Source organism: Salvia splendens, chromosome 5 (assembly GCF_004379255.2).
Source record: "Salvia splendens isolate huo1 chromosome 5, SspV2, whole genome shotgun sequence".
NCBI lineage: Eukaryota > Viridiplantae > Streptophyta > Magnoliopsida > Lamiales > Lamiaceae > Salvia > Salvia splendens.
In genome coordinates, this window is record NC_056036.1 from 17,579,859 (window position 1) to 17,603,855 (window position 23,997).

The 23,997-nt window shown below is 38.1% G+C and overlaps 1 protein-coding gene across 1 annotated transcript; it reads right to left on the minus strand.

Annotated features, from left to right (window-relative positions):
- Positions 1-1,289: 1,289 nt before the first annotated feature.
- On the minus strand, positions 1,290-23,635 carry LOC121803922. Its single transcript, XM_042203495.1, has 4 exons — positions 23,631-23,635; positions 2,481-4,023; positions 1,452-2,381; positions 1,290-1,364 (listed from the first exon to the last, which is right to left on the minus strand). The coding sequence occupies exons 1-4, from the start codon at positions 23,633-23,635 to the stop codon at positions 1,290-1,292; spliced, it is 2,553 nt and encodes an 850-aa protein (XP_042059429.1).
- Between the last annotated feature and the right edge of the window lie 362 nt (positions 23,636-23,997).

Consider the following 23,997-nt stretch of genomic DNA (forward strand, 5'->3'; position numbering starts at 1 on the left):
GAAAAAAAGGAAGATGAGGAAGGAGCCTTGTAATTGCAGAATTGTGACGAAAAGTAGATTGCAGATTGCAACCAAAATGCAACCAATTAGAATGCACTCAATGTGTTCGATGAAACTTCTAAATGAGATTTGGGATACTGTTCCTGCTTCAAAACCGCTGTTCATACTTCCAAATGAGATTGGGGGCGTCATTCCAGATTCAACTACTAAAAGTTCAATATATGAAAGCATTCAATAGGTTTGATCCCTTAAACTTTTCTCTTAATGTAGTTATTAATAAGTATTCCAATATGTTTGATTCAACTACTAGATGTTTAGTTCATTGACAAGTTCATTGATTCCAATAGGTTTGATTCAACTACTAGAATGTTTAATTCCTTGACAAGTATTAGAAATGATATAAGAAATCTGTAGGCTAAACCTTCTTTTCTTCTCCACACTTGCATCTTGAACAATTTAATTGACAAGATATACTGCAATAATTCAATAATCTCATCAATCAACCTATAAACAATGATCCCAGTTGATTTTCGTCTCATAAGAAACTAATTGGATATACACTTGTTACATCCAAAATCTTACTCTAAAAATAGATGATGATCATGCAATTAATTCCCAGGAAGTGAAAATTCCACATATAATCTGCTATCATCAGAACACTTTAAACTATATGAAAATTCATTTATACTTTAGTAGGAATAGAAAAAAAAAGAGATTCATATAATTCTTTAAGAATAAATCAAACTTACGAAGTGCAAAAGCAATAAATTGCGTGTAACAATGCGAACAATTGTCTTATCTATTATTCATAAACTTAATTCAAGATCCACATCATTTCCTCTCCTTTGCTTGAGTTGTGAATGTAGTTATTTTGCGTTGTGCCTCAACTTGCAGTTGTCTTGTTGTCATCGATGTTTTTCCTTTCCATTTTAAACCTGAAGTTGTCTGGTTCTTGCTGTCTGGGACATCTTTATTTGCATCTTCAGATGGTCGTGAAAACATTGTTTCTTGATGTGTCTTCACATATTTATTCAACCTTATTCCTGGCTGATCAAAGCAAACCAACAATGTAATTATTCTGAAATATTGAGCATGAGGTTACTTAAATTATATATAAAAGAGTAATATAATGCTTACATTAAGAATTGCTTGACCAGTATTCTCATTGATATATAGTCCATAACCAGTTGGATGATTTGTCGAACCTTTCGTCATCCTTGATTTTGTGGTTCTGCTTCTTTTACCTAGTTGGATTGAGCCATTATGCCTTTTTGATGATTTCTCATCCCTCATTTCATTTCTGCTTTGAGAGAGTGATTATTTGTTGCATATTGCTCTAGACTTCTAACATTATCTTCTCCGGGCTACATTAAAATTAACAAGAAAAGCATTGTTAAGAAACCACAATTTTATGAGAGCACTTTATTGTAAAAGGGGCTGAGTAATAGTACCATATTCATCTTTTGAGGACATCTTCTTATATTATGTCCAGGCTGCTTACATATTTTGCAAGTTATGATTCTTCCTTTTCTGGATAGTTTGCCTGCCTTCTGAATCTCATTTTTATCTTTCTTTCTTCTAACTTTAGGCCTCCCTGGTAACTTCCTGTGAGCCGGTGGTGCAATTTCTTCTTTACCAGTTTCGGCCCACAAGATCTTTCCTCTCACGGGTTGTATCATGAACTGATAGGCCTTCAAATATGTAGATTCTATATACCAATGAGCAACGAAATTTTCTGGCTCCAACCCTTCACTGTGCAGGACACAAACTGCATGTTGGCATGGGATACCGGTAAGTTCCCACTCTCTACATGTACAACTTGACGACTTCAAATTAACGATATGTCTGTTATCTTGGTCATATACATTAGAAACCTCATATCCTTCATCCCCATTCCAAACCATTTGCCACTTAAATGAGAGCTCTTTGTTTCTTTCTAATTTTTGCATAGGTCTTGGTCCAACAACACATATCCAAGTTGTACAAAACTTCCTTTTAGCATATAATCTTCTCATTACCTGAACTCTTATATCTTCCAACATAGAAATAATTGGCTTACACCTTGCATCTAGTATCCAACCATTGAATGTTTCAGCCATATTATTATCCACATAATCACACTTTGGAGTTGTCCTAAAGTATGCTTTTGAACAGGATTCAACATTGTATTGCATAAAATCTTCCAAAATCCCATTTCCCAATAGATTCATTTCTCTTAACTGTGACTTTAAATCATTTTCAAAAGTACTCCTAGCACACTTCCAAAATGCTATCTTTCTCTCTTCACCTTTCCATTTTTTTGCCCAAGCTGCGTAGACGTGTCTAGCACACATTCTATGTTCAACTTCTGGCAAGTGCTCATTAATTGCACTATCCAAGCCCTACAGTAGAAAAATATAGAATGAAAATTAATATACAACATGTAAAAAAAGTCCAATATGAGAACACTGATTTATTTTATACCAATATATTACACTTACTTTTTGCATGTCAGATATGATGGTTAGTTCTGCTCCATCTCCAATAGTCAAATCATACTTCAATAAATTCAAGAACCAACCCCAATTCTCTTTATTTTCAACAGATACGACTGCCCAAGCAATTGGAAACATTTGATTGTTTCCATCTCGTCCAACAGCACATAAAAGTTGTCCTTTACATACACCCTTCAAAAAACAACCATCTAAACCTATTATATTCCTACATCCTTCTGTCCAACCTTTCTTGCATGCAGCAAAACATACATAAAAACATCTAAAATGGTTGATATCTCCACCTTCAACTTTTGAAGCCTTGACCACACAAGTTGTACCAGGCTTACTAGAATTTATTTCTTGAACATAATCATGCAATCTCTTATATTCCTCGGTATAAGATCCTAATAAATCAGCAATCACCTTTTTTCTGATATTCCGAGCTTGAGTCAAGCTAATTTTAAGCTTCAACTCAGTTTTGCATAGATTCTTTAAGTCTCTATACTTAATAAAAGGTGTAGCCAATAATCTATCCTTCAAGATTTTGGACAAAGACTTTCTAGTAGCCATGGGATTGGTGTTTTTCCTGTAACACTTATGGTTAGGCACATAAGTTTTCACTACAAAGTCATTATTGTGACTGTTTTTATATGCCAAAAATTTCCAATGGCATTTTTCCATGCATTCAGCCCTAACTCTGACTTGATCGTTTTTAATATAATGAATTTGTAAACCCTTCATTATAGCATACTTTGCAAGTGCATCTCGACACTCTTGAACATTTTGGAATATCATGCCACAACAAAATACTGGTATGGTTGCCATTGGATCAAAGCGTACCATTTCACTTGTTTTTCTAAGTGCATGGTCTCCACACTCTTCATCTGACTCACTATAATAGCTACAACAATCATCATTGTCATAATAAAAACTCCCGTCAGAATCGTTACCCTCTTCTAATTCATCATCCTCCTCTTCTTGAGCATCATCTTCTTGGGAATCACATATAATGTCATCTACATATGCATCCAACTCATCATCAGACCGAGTATTATCTTCACTATTAAATGTGTTCTTCTCCTTGAAAGATCTTATATTTTTCCTTGACATTTGTACTTCTTCATCATCATCATCAGTCAAGAATACTATATCCTTGTTGAGATTATCAAAAGTTTGTTGTAGAAGTTCATCTTCCGAGCCATTATCATCTGACAAATCAACACCTTGATTGACTCCTCTATCAATTACTTCTGTTTGCTTAGAAAGAGTGACTTCTTTAGCTAGATTCTTATGTTTGACATAAAATTCTAACTTTGTCTTCTTGTATAACTCACTGACAATGCTCAAAATGGCATGATCATCTTTTACTAGTACAAAATTTCCTTGTTTGTGATAATATAACCCATCAATTGCCTCCAATTCATATTGCAGGTCTTCTTTAACATAAGATATAATCTCTGGATATGAGATCTTATCAATGTCCAAGGCATCACACACTTGAGTAACTTTTCCACCAACATAGCGACATCTACTTGTTAGGATTGGTATACTGAAAAGCATATTTCGAGCATGTTGCACGGATAGAATTGCTTGTATACAATAAACTCTACAATCCACTTTTAACCCAAGGCGAGAAGAATTAATTTCATCGCATTGATGTTTGCTTGTGCATTTATAAGATGTATCTCAAACATTTAAATGTATAAAAAGCAAATAAGCCTAATTCTTCTGCATAGTAGACTGGTCGTGAACGACGTTCACAGAAGGTGACGCAGTCGGTCCTTTGTAGAAGAGAAATATAATTTCACAACCTAGATAGGTTTTGGCTACCTATCGTGAAAGGTTGCAGTGTCAGTCCGCATGTTTCCTTACCTTAGGAAATAAACGACACTGGTGTGGTATAGCACTGAAGGATCTAACAGTTGAGATAAGTCTTTCTTGCTATTTACTGAAAGACGAGGTCTCGGTGATTGTTATTTCTTAATCATTGTTGATATAACATTGAGCATACGATATTGATTATGCACTACTTTGATTTATCAAATGGTGCGGATTTTTCGCAATCCAAGAATCCTGATATCTTGTGTAGTGGTGATTAATGTCTAGAGGTGCTAGTATTGTTATTGCAATGAATCGTGTGCTGGGTGAGTCCAGTTTGATAATATCCTCAAGAGGTGTTCGAAAAAGGTTTTATTATTCAGAAACCCGACCGGTTGGAATTTATTCCAGAATAATAAATAAAGATTTTGAACTAGACAACTCTTGGAAAAAAGATATTAATTAATTATAGTCAAATAGCAGACTTAAATTAATTAATGGATATTTATATCTTAAACACGGGAAATAATAAATTAAAGAGGTAAAGCCTGGATTACTCGTAATTTGGGATTGGACGGGTAGTCAATATTATTTTACTTTAGTGGCTGATAATAATATTCTGTCGGACTTGTATTAAATTGTGGCTCAATTTAATTAGTAAAAGTCCAACAGGTTTGGCCCAAGTCCAACCTCCATGGATCCCTAATCTGGCCCATTATAACTCAATATAAAAGGAGATTAGACAGGAGATTAGAAGTGATTTTTAGCGTTAATTAATCATGAATTTTCGTGCTCCCCTGTGGGAGTGGACGAAAAATCGGTTTTTGAGAAAACTGATATTCTGTCTTCTTTCTAATCAAGCCCTTTTCGATTCTGATAAGCTTTGCCCACCCAAAGGTCAGATTCTGAGTTCGGGATACAGATTAGAAGATTCGTGGTTGAGTACGAAGAACATCACGTGGAGAAGGCGCAAGCAATCGTCGATTCTTTGGAGAATCAGATCGGTAATTCTAAACCGTAGGAATTCATGTTTTAGGTTTTAATTCCTTTTACATGAATTATGTGTGTTCTTGGATGCAATTCTGTGTTTAACATGTAGTTAATTAATCCCATAATCGGTCAAATAGATCCGTAGATCTGATTTATTTGTGAATGCATGACTTCCGCTGTGCAAGGGGCTCCAAACCCCAGCAATAGGTATCAGAGCCAATTTTTGGCTCTGATTATGTGGATTAATTTCATGTTATGAATTGCTTGAATGCCTGATTTTCTTCGTGGCGTGTTCGTTGTTTTTTTTATTTTGATTGAATGAACAATGAATGACGAAGAGTTGCAATTTGCCGTGTGTACGCGTTCGGTTATTTGGGAAATTAATTCCCATATATGTAATCTAAACTGATTTGTCTTTTTATTGTAATGATTACATGGATCGATTGTTTCAATCACTTAATTCAATTGTGATTTGGTAACGTGAATTCGCTTTATGGATCTGTCCAATTGAATTGATCGCGTCTGTTCGGGATTAACGGCGATTCATTCACGATGGCGGCGGCTGTTTTTGATGGCTGTTCATGGTCGAGAATCCGGAGGCATTGCAGCAGTGACGAGCACGACGCTGCAGCAACGGCAGCGTCGTCGTCACGCAGGCTGGAGTCCGGCGAGGCACGACGAGCGACGTCGACGGAGGCGTCAGGCTCATCGAACCCAGCGGCGGCTGTGGAGAAGTTACAGCAGCGGTTGCGGTTCGAGTGGGAGCTTTTCGTGGGCAGTTCCGGGGCTCGGATGAGGCTGTTTTCACAGCAGCTGCGAAGCAGTGGGTCCGATCAGCACTCCAGCAGCAGTGGCGGTCCGAGTGGGAGCTCGTTGGTGGCGTCTCCCAGGGCTCGTGTGGGCGGTGCAACTTTATGAAATTAGTTAGGGTTTCCTAAACCATAGGAACTAACTTCGGAGAAATATTCAAAATTAGTTAGGATTTCATAATCCTAGGAATTAGTTTTGAATATATTTCAAGATATAATTTAGAATAAGTTTTGAATATATCAATTTAATTGGATTATCTATAAATATTTTTTTTAATTAAATTATGGATTAATGTGATTTTTATCCTTATTTTATGGATTTAGATAGATTAAATTCTATCTAAATAAATCCTAGATAAATTAGGATAATAATTAATTTTATTTTGTCTTATGGATTTATATAGATTTAATTCTATGTGAATAAATCCTAGATAGACTAGATAAATAATTAATTATATTTGGATTTTATCCTCATTTTATGGATTTAGATATATTTAATTATATCTAGAGAAATCCTAGATGAATTTGGATGATAGAAATTAAATTTATTTACGTCATGTGGATTAAGATAGTGTTTATTCTATCTTGGTGAATCCTAGATAGATTAAGATAAATTTTAATTATGTTTAACCATATCTTGTAGATATTGATAGATTTATATCTATCTAGAATATATCTTAGTAGATTTGGATAATTAAAATCCATGTTTATCTTTATCTTGTGGATATTTATAGAATTAATTCTATTTAGAAAATATCCTAGTAGATTTAGATAATTAAATGTATCTCTATCTTATAGATATTGATAGATTTATATCTATCTAGAATATATCTTAGAAGATTTAGATAATTGTTAATCCACTATTGTAATTATCTTTTGGATTTAAGATAGATTTAGTTCTATCTAGTTAAATCCTAGTTGAATTAATTAATATTAATTCTAGTTTATCCTAATTTTATGGATATAAATAGATTTATTTCTATTTAGAAAATATCCTAGATAAATTTGGATAAAGATAATACAAGATAATCCTAATCTAATTGGATTTTGATAAAGTTAATTTTATCTAGAATAAATCCTAATAGATATGATATATTCTAGTTTCTTATTCTAAATAATCTAAGATTGTTTAAATCTTAGAATGATTGGATTTTATCTTCGTCTTATGGATTTGGAGAAATTTGTTTTTATCCTGAAATATTCTGGTAAGATTTAGATAATGATAATCCAAGGTCAGTTTTATCTTGAATTTTAGGATTTGATTTTATCCATGTAAAATCTAGAATAATCCTAAGAGGATTTAGATAGATTCCACTCTATCTAGATAAATCCTAAATTAATTTGGATAGTCATTATCCAAGATAAATTTATCAAATCCGAAATCCATATTTTGGATAAGATAAAGAATTAATTATTTATTTAAATCTCCCTAGATTTATTAAATAATTTCAATAATTATCCAGTGTGATTAATCACCATGAATTAAATGGATTTATCTATTTATTTGGTGTTAATCTGTTTTAAGTGGATTATCTGTCTTATCTACTTATGTGATAATTACGCAAAAGCCATATTTAAAATGACTAAGCGATAATTACAACAGTGTGTTGTATATGGTCTCCATAAATTGGTCTATATATGAAGCAGCTTCTAATATTATCGCGACCCACCTTAGTGGGAGCAATAATCCTACGAAATAGCAAGTTAATAAGATTAGAATTCTTAATGGTAAATTGTTTAAACTGGAAGCATGTTTCTAATATTATCGCGACCCACCCTAGTGGTAGCCATAATCCTACGAAATTGCAAGTTCGTATGTTTAAGCATATTTATAAGATAGCTATGGAATTTTGTTAGTGGCGTACGACCTTCCCTAGAAGGAGTATCAAAACAGAAATGAAATTCCTAGATGCAAATATTTATGGTAAATGCTTAGGCAATATTTGGCGGTCATGCCACCTTAGTGGTCTCTGGACTATTCGTCGGTATTGTGACCAGGAAATTGTTGGAATCCGAATTTGTATGACCTCCCTAGAGGCGTACTTATTTTGGTTTTCACAGTTGTGAGATACATAAATTGTTTTGTGGTTGTTTGCGATTATGTATCAAGCATAGTATGTGATAAACAGTTTTATTTCTTCTCAGCCAAATTCTTAATAATGTCTGCGAACCTTAATGAAATCAAACTCGAAGGCCAAAATTATGTAGACTGGAAATGTAAATGGATAAGATTCTCATTGCTGAAAACTTAAAGTTTGTACTCACCAATTGAAAGTTTGAGAATGCATTTTATGCATGTACTTGACAAGTTCTTTAAGGAAGAAGATCAAACTACTTTCTTTTAAGTAGTGAGACAAGTCTTGGTTTTTAATGATGACAAAGAGATATCCAATAAGGACGTTGTCCAGATTCTATTGGAATATCCACAAGAGATAGAATGTTTTGAGGAATCTTCTGATTCAGTTACTCAAATATTTTCTACACTCAGTTCATCATCAAATGTAATAAGAAGTGAGTACAAGAAGGTTGTTACTGAAAAGTTGGAAGCCTTCAGCATTGTATTCACTTTATTTCTTTTGGAGGAAGATAACATGATAGTTGACGAATTCATTAAGGCTGCGCTGCATATTTCCTATGTCTTAGTTCAATCGAACAGAAGACTAGCAATGGAAAGAGGGAAGAGCTGAATTGTCGTCAATGTCTGCTAAAAGCAAGAAAGACAAGAAAAATTTGGTGAAAAGGCAAAGAGAAGATGTATTGTAAGTCAGATTGACCTCTTCTAAAGAAGGACAATGACTTAGATAACAACGCAACTTCTAAATGAGGGATCTTAATCCAGTTGGGCAGTTGTTGCAGTGGGAGCTATTTATTTATGCTCACTTTATTGTTTTGTTTTGATGTTAGAGATTTTGTTTTATTGGTACAGTCTTGTTTAGAATGAATTTATATTCAGTTTCTAAACTAATTTATGATTCTACGATGTTCAATTTCATTTTATAATGCTTGCATTATTGAGAAATGTGGATCGCATATCTATCATAGTACCATAGAAAAACAAATTATACATCATAGTATCTAAACAATGTAATTGCAAAAAGATTGAGTTTAACACCACAGTTCAACTTCTTAAACAATGAATGATAAAGTATTTATGGTACTTAATCATAAGGCCAAGAAAGTACTTAGTAATTGTTCAAACTGATTTTGTCTAACTCAAGTGACTATCGAGATTTTAACAGCTTACTTGTTAAATAGCTTGAAAGTCAGGTAAGTCTGGTTGATGCACAATAAGTTAGAATCTTTTGGTGGTTCAAGGGATTCAGAATACTTATAGAGATGCAACATAGAAAGACTAGTAAATCTCAATGGTTTACACCATAGGAGACGAGCAAATGAGTTAAGATCAGTAGTGGGAGTTAAATCCTAGTTGACTACTCCAAGCATTCTTCTAAAGAATGGGATAGTCATATAAGAAGATATCGAAGTCTCTCGAATACAAGTTCGATAAGTGAACAGTTTTACTCAATAACACCTTATCATTGATGGGATATACGTTGGAAACAATGAGTTATACCTTAAAGAAACTACCATAACATCAGTACCTTCTACAACACACGAGTTGTGGACTAGAGGTAAGTTTAGTCCAGCACATCTCAAGGTGTGGAGTTATTCCAAGACATGTTTTGGAAAAGGTATCCAAGTAATTAGAGTTGTGTACTGAGGTATGTTTTAAGGTTGTCCCAAATGATAGAAAAGATACAGGTTCTATAATCTTCACGGCAAGATATGTGTTTGTTTACACGAATACTAGATTCTTTGATGAAGATTATGAGGAGAACTACAAGCTTAACAAAGATGATAATTCTCAAGATAATGAGAATATCTATTTTCCATCTTAACCAAGAAGTCATACTATTAGAAACTTATGCACTAAGAAAATCAACGTTTGTACCTAAGATTGTAAGAGTCGTGTCGTAGTGGGAGCGTTCTTTGCGAACATAATAAGTTCATGGGTCTAAAAAAGTCTTAAGACTCAGTCTTAGATCAACTTGAACATAATCCCTGTAACTACAAGGACGCAATGACTTATTCAGATAATCATTCTTGATAAGATGATAGATTCTGAATAACAATCTTAAATAGACAAGAATGTTTGCAAGACTTGCGATACTACCTATAGACTATTTCAGTCAGTGGGAGCTAGTGGACCTGCAAGTGTAAGCATGGATCTCAAAAGGCTAGAATAATGGCCAAGGGTTATACCCAGAGGGAATTATAATCTCGCCTGCCATTTTTTTTCCTAAGTCGATCTGTACATTGTCTATTGTATCCTACATAAATTAGGATGTATGTACCATGATTGTCAAGACAGTTTTCTTTAAGTAGAAGTCTTGAGGAGATCATTTGCATGGAATATCTTAAAGGTTATGTAATACAAGGCAAGAAAGTTGAAAGTGCACTATATTTGGTATTCTTGGTACTCTACGATGATAACATATATAAAAGTTGATAAACAACTAAGAGGGTTATCTAGCGTAGGAAACTGGTCGTCTACCCAGTTTAAGGATGATGGATTTAAGATAATCTAGTTACATTCTAAGCATCTGTGTCATTAGATTGCTAGAAAAGAATGTATGTTTTCTTAAAGAATCCTACATCTACACAATACTTAGACACTTTAGCATTGAAAATTCCAAGAAAAAGTTTTTTTTTCTAGACGGAATTATTTTGTCTCTAGTCAAGTATTTTTTGACATTGAATGAGATCAAGAAGAATGAGACAATTTCCATAATTGGAAGTCTCATATATGCTATGATGTGTATTAAGTTAGATATTAGCTTTGCCTTTGTTGGTATAGAAGCATGATATCATTTTAACCATGGCCAAGGACATTGGATTGTGTAAAGAATATACTATAGTACTTGAAGAAGACTAAACGGTATGCTCTAGTTTACCAGACATCCATGTTATGTCATTTAGGTTACATCGACTCGATTTTATAATTGATTGATGATCGAGTTATCCTCTGACTATGTGTTAACGTTAGGAGTTGAAAACTGAGTCATGAACGAGTGTGTTTACATCATAGACTCTATCATAAAAATTACAAGTGTGGTTTCATCAGAAACTACTAAGTAGTTGTTAATCTCAGTAACTTCCTAATAGCTTTGACCGTGATTCCGAGTATGTGTATGAGTATTATATTTTATTATAATTACTCTAGTCATATGTCTAACTCAAGGGAAACACGATCTGTTAAAGCTAAGCAATCACATAGAGATGAAGTATCAAATTAATTAAGGATTAAGTGCGCAGCAAGACGTTATGGTTTCCAAGATATCATCAGAGAACAACCTGGCAGAACTTTTCACAAAATGCCTACATGGAAACATGTTTTATACATGAGGTGAAAAGTACAGTAGTTCGATGTATCATGGCCCGAGACCTGCTTAGAGTATAAGTGGGAGAGTTTTGGCAGTGGGTATACTCGAAAGCATGATTTTGAGTATAAGTGGGAGATTGTTAGGATTGGTATACTGAAAAGCATATTTCGAGCATGTTGCACGGATAGAATTGCTTGTATACAATAAACTCTACAATCCACTTTTAACCCAAGGCGAGAAGAATTAATTTCATCGCATTGATGTTTGCTTGTGCATTTATAAGATGTATCTCAAACATTTAAATGTATAAAAAACAAATAAGCCTAATTCTTCTGCATAGTAGACTGGTCGTGAACGACGTTCACAGAAGGTGACGCAGTCGGTCCTTTGTAGAAGAGAAATAGAATTTCACAACCTAGATAGGTTTTGGCTACCTATCGTGAAAGATTGCAGTGTCAGTCCGCATGTTTCCTTACCTTAGGAAATAAACGACACTGGTGTGGTATAGCACTGAAGGATCTAACATTTGAGATAAGTCTTTCTTGCTATTTACTGAAAGACGAGGTCTCGGTGATTGTTATTTCTTAATCATTGTTGATATAACATTGAGCATACGATATTGATTATGCACTACTTTGATTTATCAAATGGTGCGGATTTTTCGCAATCCAAGAATCCTGATATCTTGGGTAGTGGTGATTAATGTCTAGAGGTGCTAGTATTGTTATTGCAATGAATCGTGTGCAGGGTGAGTCCAGTTTGATAATATCCTCAAGAGGTGTTCGAAAAAGGTTTTATTATTCAGAAACCCGGCCGGTTGGAATTTATTCCAGAATAATAAATAAAGATTTTGAAATAGACAACTCTTGGAAAAAAGATATTAATTAATTATAGTCAAATAGCAGACTTAAATTAATTAATGGATATTTATATCTTAAACACGAGAAATAATAAATTAAAGAGGTAAAGCCCGGATTACTCGTAATTTGGGATTGGACGGGTAGTCAATATTATTTTACTTTAGTTACTGATAATAATATTCTGTCGGACTTGTATTAAATTGTGGCTCAATTTAATTAGTAAAAGTCCAACAGGTTTGGCCCAAGTCCAACCTCCATGGATCCCTAATCTGGCCCATTATAACTCAATATAAAAGGAGATTAGAAAGGAGATTAGAAGTGATTTTTAGCGTTAATTAATCATTAATTTTCGTGCTCCCCTGTGGGAGTGGACGAAAAATCGGTTTTTGAGAAAACTGATATTCTGTCTTCTTTCTAATCAAGCCCTTTTCGATTCTGATAAGCTTTGCCCACCCAAAGGTCAGATTCTGAGTTCGGGATACAGATTAGAAGATTCGTGGTTGAGTACGAAGAACATCACGTGGAGAAGGCGCAAGCAATCGTCGATTCTTTGGAGAATCAGATCGGTAATTCTAAACCGTAGGAATTCATGTTTTAGGTTTTAATTCCTTTTACATGAATTATGTGTGTTCTTGGATGCAATTCTGTGTTTAACATGTAGTTAATTAATCCCATAATCGGTCAAATAGATCCGTAGATCTGATTTATTTGTGAATGCATGACTTCCGCTGTGCAAGGGGCTCCAAACCCCAGCACTACTATCATCAACAAATCTACCCCCATGATGTATTGACAATATAAATGTTTTTTCAGACATTCTGCAGAAGCACAACAATGGTAGACCATAATATTTATGACTATAAATGTGGATATTTGCTGGTTTCAAATTTTAAACTTATGTACTCAAAACGTCTGGAATTAATGTATCTAATTTTGTTGTGTATAACACCTTCTAAGACAACAAGTATGAATAGTGTTTATGCAAAATAAATCTTAAGCCTAAAGCAGTTGTCAAATTATAGATAAACCTGGTCAAATTAAACTATGGTATAATCTTTATGAAGTGCATACTCCACAAATCAATATTGGAACTATAATTTTATACTACCAAACATTCACAACACGCACACAGAAGAATATTTGTGTTTCTTTAATTTACATATTCTCGACCAAATTTCATTGTATGTTAGTGCTGAAGAATAAAAAATCAAAAATCAAGAACTTCTCAGTTGACATACCTGGAAATCTCTGCGCCCACAATGATATTAGCAATTTCAAAGCTTATTGAATATTGGGAACAAGAACTTTCATAGGAGAAATATTTATGACGGCTATTAAAAAAATTTATTTAAAGGAGGTTCACGTAGGGTAGAGTGTAGCATGTTTAATTAGCGGATTTCATTAATTAAGATATGACATGGAGTTTATTTTAATAATAATTTATGAAGTGGAATAAATAAGATATGATGTGGATTATATTTTAATAATAATTGATGAAGTGGAATATATTTAACGGTTAAGTTAACGGATTGAATGTAAACCGTTAAAAATGATCTATTGATATAAAATCTAGAAGTACAAGGACCAATTAAAACGGAAATATTGTATAAGGACCTATTGAAATAAACAATCAAAGTACAAGGACCTATGGATGTGTTTTGCCAATATACTACTCTTTCGTCCCATAAAAATAAGGACACTTCCTTTCCCGTCCGTCAATAAAATATCTCATTTCCATTTATGGAAAGTTCTCCCAAACTCATTACACATATATATTAATTTTATTACAACTTATATCACTAGGAACCACCATTAAACACTAACAATAATATGGATCTCACTATCCACTAACACTATTTTAACTACCATTTTCCCTATCTCTCACTACATCAATTATACATTAATTCCCATGCAATCCCAAATGTCCTTATTTTTTTGGAACGAAGGGAGTACTATAATCATAAATTCAGATTAGTAAAATTGTTTACATTTTGTCAGGCAGTAATGAAGAAGGGAGAAAAGTAGATAGTAGTGCAAGGACTTCCACCAATCGGTTGCATAACATATTCCTTCTCACTCTCCTCTGCCGACGACAGAGACGACACGGGCTGCGTCGCCAGCTCGAACCGCCACGCTTCCACGCACAACGCGGTCCTCCAAGGCCGACTGAACCCTCAGTCAGTCATCCTCTAGGCAGACTACTACAACGCACACCTCGCGCTACTGAAGAATGCAGCAAAACACGGGTTCGAAGAGCGGTACAAGGCCTGCTGCGGCTATGGAGGCGGCGCCTACAACTTCGACGTCTTCAACACCTGCGGCTCCTCCTCTGCCGCCGCCTCGTGCGATCAACCTGAAAAGTACATCAACTGGGATGGAGCTCACTTCACCGAGGCTGTGTACAAGCTCATGGCTGATTCTTTTCTCAATGGAACCTATTGCAACCCTCCCTTTCACTATTAATTTGATCACCAAAAAAGTTCAATCCGGTTCAACTTACTTGATCAATTTTAATCAGTTTTTTTCTGCATTTTTGGCTTTGATATGTGATCCCTATTTATCAAGAGCTTTGAAGATCTGGTCCAATTATGGCAATTTTTTTCCTATTAATTCCACCATTTTTATTCCAGCAATTTTATATTTTAACTTTATTAAAGTTTATTTCAGAGTATTAGTGGTTCATTACTTGCACAGCAAAAGGAACTAGTACTGTAATTCATTATTTTGATTGATAATTTCGAATTTAGGGGAGAATACATATTTCAAAGTAAATTCACAATAATCTCAACATACCCTATTTATAGGAAAAGTAAACCCGAATACCTAAAGAAATATAATAATAAAAATTAATAAATGGTAAAATGTAAAAGGAACACTTATGTTATTATATTAGGTAAGTAAATAACTACTAAATCAATTAGAAATACCCTAACTTTTTGGATGACTCTAATTTTATAAGAAAAAATATCAGTAGGCAATTCATATCAAAGTTGGACTACGAGATTGTCCAATCAATAAATCTTTGACAAATGGAAGTGCAAACAGGCTCACATCCAACTATACATGCACACTAATAGAATTATTTTTAAGAGATACGTACTACTTTTATGTAAAATTGCATAATACTAGTATATAAATATGGAAATTGCTATCATTGCGTAAGATTTAGGAATATTAGGGATTAAATTCGCACGTACATACGTAAAAATATAGGTATATTCGTAACATTGTCTGAATTATAGGCGATTGATATCTTCTTGATGAAACTATTAATAGGAGTATTAATAATTATTTTTCCTAATTTCCGGAACAGAGCCACAATCACTGCGTTGGGGTTCAGTAACTTTTATTTATGAGATTTAGAGTATCTATTTTGAGTTTTTGACAATTGATGGTTTGGCGAATTTTTGATGGTGATGAATGCAGGAAAATGCAGATCACGACACAGAGATTTACGTGGTTCGATTTACTGAGGTAAATCTACGTCCACGGGAAGAAAAGAGGGCAGAGTTGTATTGCTTGATCTGTTTTCTACAGCTTACAATACAGACTTGCTATTTGATCTTTGATCTCTAGAGAGCTTAACAGAACTTAACCTTTTTCTATCTGATCTAAGTTCTATTTATACATTGAACCAAGATCGTGGCATGCAGCACCATTTACTAGGCAGTGGATGTCGTGGAGATCGTGGCGATCTTGCATGGGTCCACTATCCTGCATGAGTTAATGACTGCTTGACACCACTAAATAGATCGTGGGTGTAGTGGAGGTGGAAATCCTGCATGAGTCCACTATCTCCTAGTTCGGTCGAATACTGAGACCGAACTGCTGAATTATTGCCGAGCAGCTTTTGCCGATCTGAGAGTAGAGCTTGATGCCGACCTGAGAGCAGAGTTTGATTGGTTGGCTTTTACCGAGCTGTAGGCTGGGGCCGAACTCTTTGGTTGTGCCGAACTGAACTCTTTAGTCATGCCGGACTGATACTCTTTAGTCATGCCGAACTGATACTCTTTCTTGGGCTTTAGGCTGATGGGCTTTACTGCTGTTGGGCTTGTTTAGTACGTACTCCATCACTACCCCCCCCGAAAAGCGAAGTGAATCACTTCGGCATTCTGGATAAAGGTACGGGGTAAGTTGATGTTTGTCCTCGGTCTGATGAAGTGAACTCTTCTTTGACCGGACTTGGTTTGTGTCCTAATTTGGCGAGTTTTATCGCTCGGATCGGACTTTCCGTTGTCCTAATTTGGGGATCGGACTTTCCCTTGTCCTAATTCGGCGAGTTTTATCGCGTGGATCGGACTTTCCCTTGTCCTAATTCAGGCAAGTTTTATCGCGTGAATCGGACTTTTGTTGCAGTTCGTTTCAGACGAAGTGCTTGATTTTTAAGCCGAATTGTGGTCTTGTATCCTCTTTAGAAGCTTGGACTTCACAATCGTTGGCTTATTGCAGTTCGTTTCAGACGAAGTGCTTGTTTCTTAAGCGGAATTGTGGTCTTGTATCCTCTTTAGAAGCTTTGACTCACAATCGTTGGCTTATTGCAGCTCGTTTTAGACGAACTGCTTGTTTAAGCTGAATTGTGGTCTTGTATCCTCTTTAGAAGCTTTGACTCACAATCGTTGGCTTGTATATGTTCTAAGAAGGGGATCAGCCTTCGAAGAACAAGATACCTCAGTAACATTTGTAAGAGACGACACGCACAGAGACAGACAAAACACACAGACAAAACGCACAGAGATAAACAAAGACCAAGCAAACCAAAGAAAGCACAAAGACCAAGCAAACCAAAGAAAGCACATTGACCGAACAGGACTCAAGACTGACTGACCGGACTGTCTCTTACAAATGGAACTTCTTGAGGTTGGAAATGTGCCATGTTCGGGGTACCTGTTCTCCTGACATGTGAGCCAATTTGTAAGACCCTTTGCCGAGGACTTCTGACACCCGATACGGACCTTCCCATGTGGGTTCGAGCTTGCCCAGCTTTTCTGCTCGGCTTACTTCGTTGTTTCTCAAGACGAGATCTCCCACTTGAAATTGCAGCTTCTTCACCCTTTGGTTGTAATACCGGGCTACTTGCTCCTTGTACTTGGCTGCTTTTATGCATGCCAATTCTCTTCTTTCTTCGGCAAGATCTAGCTCAGCTCTCAGTCCGTCGTCATTCATTTCTGCTGAGAAATTTAGAGTTCGGGGACTGGGTATGCCGATCTCCACCGGAATCACGGCTTCAGTGCCGTACACAAGACTGTACGGAGTTTCACCGTTGGAGGTTGTGGGTGTAGTTCGGTAGGACCATAAGACTTGAGGGAGATTTTCTACCCATTGTCCTTTGGCTTGTTCTAACCGAGCTTTTAACCCTTTCACCAGGATACGATTTGTTACCTCCGTTTGTCCGTTTGCTTGTGGATGAGAGACCGAAGTGAACCGCTGTTGAATATTCAGCTCTTGGCACCAATTCTTGAACGTCTTGTCGGTGAACTGAGTCCCGTTATCCGAGATGAGGATGTGGGGTATGCCAAATCGGCACACTATGTTCTTCCAGACGAAATCCAATGTCTTCGAGCTCGTTATCGTAGCTAATGGTTCAGCTTCCACCCACTTCGTAAAGTAGTCCACGGCAACGATTAGGAATTTTATTTGCCGAGGAGCTTGTGGTAGTGGTCCTACTATGTCTATACCCCATTGCATAAAAGGCCAAGGGCTTTGCATAGTGGATAGATCGGTCTGCGGCATCCTTGGGATATTTGCATGGATTTGGCACTTCGGGCATGTCTTGACGAGCTGCACTGCTTCTTGTACCAAGGTTGGCCAATAATATCCCCATCTTAGAACTTTTTTAGCTAAAGCTCTAGCTCCGATGTGGCTGCCGCACGATCCTTCATGAACTTCTCTGAGGATGTAGTCCGTCTCTTCTGGCCCTATACATCGTAATAACGGCTGAAGGTAGGACTTTCTGTATAAGACTCCTCCATGAAGTTCGTACCGAAGTGCTCGGTATGTGATTTTCCGAGCTTCTCTCTTATCCTCGGGCAGTTGTCCTTGATCTAGATACTGTAAGATCGGCGTCATCCAGTTCGGCGAGCTGGTTACTGAATGTACCTCAGCTTCATCAATGCTTCGATGCATCAATTCCTCCACCTTTGAGCTTGGACATGCGGCTAACTTACTTAAAGTATCTGCTCGGCTGTTTTCTGCTCTGGGAATGCGGATTATCCGAAAATAAGAGAAACTTCGGCTAATGCTTTGCGCTTTGTCTAAATATTTCCTCATCCTCTCATCACGGGCTTCACTTGTACCCAACATGTGATTCACTATGACTTGTGAATCACAATGGATTTTGAGAGACTTGATACATAGACTTTGCGCTAGCTGGAGTCCGGCAAGGAGGGCTTCGTATTCGGCTTCGTTATTAGTGGTTGGGAATGAGAACCGAAGTGAATAGGTTACCTCGTGTCCATCGGGAGCGATAAGCAGAATACCAGCTCCACTTCCCGTTTTATTCGAAGCTCCATCTACGAATCCGCTCCAGCAGTCCGGCGGCTCTTCTTCGGATTCCAAGGGCTGTGCTAGTTCGGCATTGGCAGAATTTTTCTGTTCGGCAATGACAGGGATTGCTTGATCGAACTTGGCCTCTGCAAGAAAATCTGCCAAGGCTTGTCCCTTGATGGCTTTTCGAGGTAGGTACTCGATTGAGTGTTCTCCCAGCTCTATGGCCCATTTGGCGATTCTGCCTGATGCTTCTGGCTTGGTCAAAACTTGCCAAAGAGGCAGATCGGTTAAGACGCATACCTTGTGAGCATAGAAGTATGGCCGCAGTCTCCTTGCTGCATTTACTAACGCCAGAGCAATTTTTTCCAGAGGTTGATACCTTGTTTCTGGACCTCTTAATGCTCGGCTTGTAAAGTAGATGGGAAACTGCTTTAGGCCTTCTTCTCGTACAAGCACCGCGCTAATGGTTTGATCGGATGCCGCTAAGTATAAGAAAATCACTTCGGCATCTGTTGGAGCAGAGAGAATTGGAAGCTCGGCTAAATAACTTTTGAGCTCGTCAAAAGCCTTTTTCTGCTCGGCTCCCCACTCAAACTTTGGTGCCTTTTTTAACACTTTGAAGAACGGCAGTTGCTTTTCGGCTGCTTGGGAAAGGAATCTATTTAATGCGGCTAGACATCCAGTTAGTCTTTGCACATCGTGTATGGACTTCGGCATCGCCATGTTCTGAATAACTTGAACTTTTGAGGGATTTGCTTTGAGTCCGTCCTTTGAAACCCAACAACCCAGAAATTTTCCCGAATCTACCAAAAAGGTACATTTTTGGGGGTTGAGTTTGAGGTTGGCTTTTCGGAGCACGTCGAGAGTGGATTTGAGGTTGTCTTCGTACTCCGAAGTGCTTTTGCTTTTGACAACTATGTCGTCGACATACACTTCAACCTGTTTTCCGATTAGGTGCCGAAAAAGCTTGTCTACCATCCTTTGATAAGTGGCTCCGGCATTCTTTAAACTGAATGGCATCTTTTTATAAGCGAAAATGCCGAAATCGGTAATGAAAGCTGTTTTCGGAGCGTCACTCTCATCCATCAACACTTGGTGATATCCTTTGTATAAATCAAGAAAGCAGAAAATTTCGAAGCCGATCAAAGCTTCTACTTTTTTATCTATATTCGGAAGGGGATAGCAATCTTTAGGACAGTGCTTGTTTAGATCGGTAAAATCTATGCACATCCGCCATCCTCCTTCTTTTTTCTTGATCATCACAGGATTGGCCACCCAAGAAGGATATTTCACCTCGAATAGTACATCCGCTTTTAGTAATTGGCGGACTTCGTCATGGATGACTTGGCTTCTTTCTGCCGCAAAGAGTCTTTGCTTCTGTTTTACTGGCCGGATTGAAGGATCAATATTTAACCGATGAGTGATTACCTCGGGGGGCACTCCGGTCATGTCCAACGGAGACCATGCAAAGACATCTTTGTACTCCTTGAGGAGCTGAATGGTCTTTTCCCGGAGTAGAGGCGTTCCTGCGAAGCCGATCTTGACCGTTCTGGATGGATCATCTTCGTATAACTGAACGGTCATTGAGTTCGGCTCTGAAGTGACTTCGGTCATCTCGCTTGCCTCTGACTTCGGTTGCTGTGATTGCTATGCTTGATGGTGCCGAACTGATTGTTCGGCACTTTTAAGCGCAATCTGCAGACATTCTTTTGCTCTCTTTTGATCACCTCGGATGACCGCTATCCCACCTTTAGTGGGGATCTTGATGGTGAGGTGATAAGTAGAGCAAACGGCCCGAACTGTGTTGAGCCAGTCTCTCCCCAGGATGATGTTGTACGGGGACCGAGCTTTCACCACAAAGAACTCGATCATCGTATTGGAGCTTGTAGGCGCTTTTCCCACCGTGATCGGAAGGCTGATAATACCTTCAGGGCGGGTGTCCTCCTGGGCGAAACTTTTCAGAGGAAGTGGAGCCGGACTGAGCCGAGCTGGATCCACTTCCATTTTATCGAAACATTCTTTAAAAAGAATGCTGACTGACGCTCCTGTATCCACAAATACTCTGTGGATCAGTTTGTTTGCCACTCCGGCTTGAATGACAATAGCATCTTGGTGAGGAGAGATGGCTGGGACGGGATCGGCATCTGAAAATGTAATCACTTCGTCTTTCTTCAGCCTTTTATGTGTTGGCTCCTCTTGATTGGAACCTCTGCGTTCTGCTTTTAGGGACGACTTAGTCTTCCCGGCAGGGAGAGCATCAATAGTCTGGATTACTCCATCATATTGCGGCTCGTCGTCGTCTTCGGGATCCTCATGCCTTTTCGGATCCTGAGGATTGCAGTTCGCACCTCTCTGCCTTTTGTTCTTTTTCGGCTGCTTGCTTTGGTATTCTTTTAACGTTCCTGTTTTCACAAGAACATCAATACCTGCAGCCAAATTTCGGCACTCCTCGGTATCGTGACCGTGGGCTTGATGGAAGGAGCAATATTGATCCTGAGGTCGCCGCGCGGCTGATTTCGTCATCCGCTTTGGTTTTTCGAACATATCGGAATGTAGTTCGAAAATTTCCGCTCTTGACTTGTTTAATGGTACGAACTGAGCGGGCGGCTTCTCAGGATTGAGACGTGGCCCCAATCTGCCTTGTACCGGTGCCCTTTGAATTCTTTCAAAAGGAGTTCGGCGAGGAAGCACCTGGCCGCTTTGATCGGGCTTCTTTTTCTCTTCTCGGGATGAGCTGTCTAAAGACCGTTTTCGACGGTCTGCCTCATCCGCACGGGAAAACTGGTCCGCAATGTCCCACATTTCTTGAGCTGTTTGTGGACCGCACTCCACGAGCTTTCTGTAGAGAGCTCCGGGCAGGATTCCATTTTGGAATGCCGAAATGACAAGTAGATCGTTGAGATCATCTACTTGTAGGCATTCCTTGTGGAATCTCGTCATGAAGTCGCTGATCTTTTCGTCGCGACCTTGACGTATAGAAAGCAGCTGAGCCGAAGTGATCCGGGCTTCCGCTTTCTGAAAGAACCTCCTGTGGAAAGCATCCATTAGATCTCGGTAAGATCTAATGCTGCCTTGGGGGAGGCTATCGAACCACCTTCTCGCGTTCCCGATAAGAAGCTCGGGGAACAGCTTGCACATATGGACCTCATTGAGACCCTGGTTCGCCATATTATACTGATAGCGTCCCAAGAAGTCATGAGGATCCACTAGCCCGTCATAAGTCATTGACGGTGTCCGGTAGTTCCGCGGCAAAGGAGTTCGGGTGATATCGTCCGAGAACGGAGTCTTTAATGCTCCGTACATGGCGAACCCGATATCTCTTCGGTACGGAGGAGATGGAGTTCTCCTGTGGTTCCGGTACCGAGGAGGAACAGGAACATGTCGGGGTTGAGGATTCTTTCTCCTGGAAGACACGTCACTACTGCGGTAGTGACTTTCATGTCTGGATGAGGAGGGAGAATCCGCCGTTGTCTTCTCCGGCTGTTGGCTCTTCTGCAGGAAGGTTAAGAACTCCTCCTGCTTCTCGGCCAAGAACAGCTTGACAGCTTCATTTAAATCGGGCTGCTGGGAAGACTCGGTGCGATCTCTCCTGGAGTGGCTTGTTCCTTCTTCGTGAGAACCGGAGGTAGATGTCTCCCGAGGCCGTTTTTCAGACCTGCGAGCTGGACTAGCTTCCTCACGGTTATCACGAACGGTATTATGGGTGTTATGTGATCTGGTATGCATTTTTTTGGGGTGGAAAAAGGGTCAAAAATTCGCTTTATCACAAATTTGGTTCTCTGTTTCCCACAGACGGCGCCAGTGATGGTTTGGCGAATTTTTGATGGTGATGAATGCAGGAAAATGCAGATCACGACACAGAGATTTACGTGGTTCGATTTACTGAGGTAAATCTACGTCCACGGGAAGAAAAGAGGGCAGAGTTGTATTGCTTGATCTGTTTTCTACAGCTTACAATACAGACTTGCTATTTGATCTTTGATCTCTAGAGAGCTTAACAGAACTTAACCTTTTTCTATCTGATCTAAGTTCTATTTATACATTGAACCAAGATCGTGGCATGCAGCACCATTTACTAGGCAGTGGATGTCGTGGAGATCGTGGCGATCTTGCATGGGTCCACTATCCTGCATGAGTTAATGACTGCTTGACACCACTAAATAGATCGTGGGTGTAGTGGAGGTGGAAATCCTGCATGAGTCCACTATCTCCTAGTTCGGTCGAATACTGAGACCGAACTGCTGAATTATTGCCGAGCAGCTTTTGCCGATCTGAGAGTAGAGCTTGATGCCGACCTGAGAGCAGAGTTTGATTGGTTGGCTTTTACCGAGCTGTAGGCTGGGGCCGAACTCTTTGGTTGTGCCGAACTGAACTCTTTAGTCATGCCGGACTGATACTCTTTAGTCATGCCGAACTGATACTCTTTCTTGGGCTTTAGGCTGATGGGCTTTACTGCTGTTGGGCTTGTTTAGTACGTACTCCATCAACAATCTCTTGTTTTGCTTCTATTTTCTATGTGCATAACAGAATTTGGTTGTTTTCCAAGTGTTTTTACAAACCATATTTCCTTGTAGTATTGTTTAGAACTTGGGATCAAATATTAGTATTTCAAAATATATTTTCAAAAATTATACCTCCTACTTAGGGGTGGGTAGGTATGATATACCTTACCGAAACCACTATACCGTATACATTACCGTAAATTCGATATGCGAACAAATCATACCTTTACCTTATCAAAATTTTCGGTATACCGAACTCCGGTATACCTTATTTTCGGTATGACCAATTTCCATACCGATGCAGTACCTCATTTTTGGTATACCGTACCAAAGTTCGGTATACCGTACTTTTGCGGTATACTTTAGAGCATCCACAACCGTGCTCTTGCCAGCGGCACGGTTGTGGGTCCGGCCCCACTTTTTCTGCCTGCTCTCTGGCAAGAGCACAATACCCACAGCTGTGCTCTTCCGCAAGGACGAGCACAATTAATTTAAAATTCAATTAAACAATAACATTTCAATAATACTAAAATTCATTAAAAAAACCTAAATAATATTACAAATGACAAATAAAATAAAAACGACATAATTAAAATCCTAAAAAATTAAAAATTACATAATTAAAATACTAAAAATTACATAAAGGATTCCAGTGGACTCACCGATATGCAAAT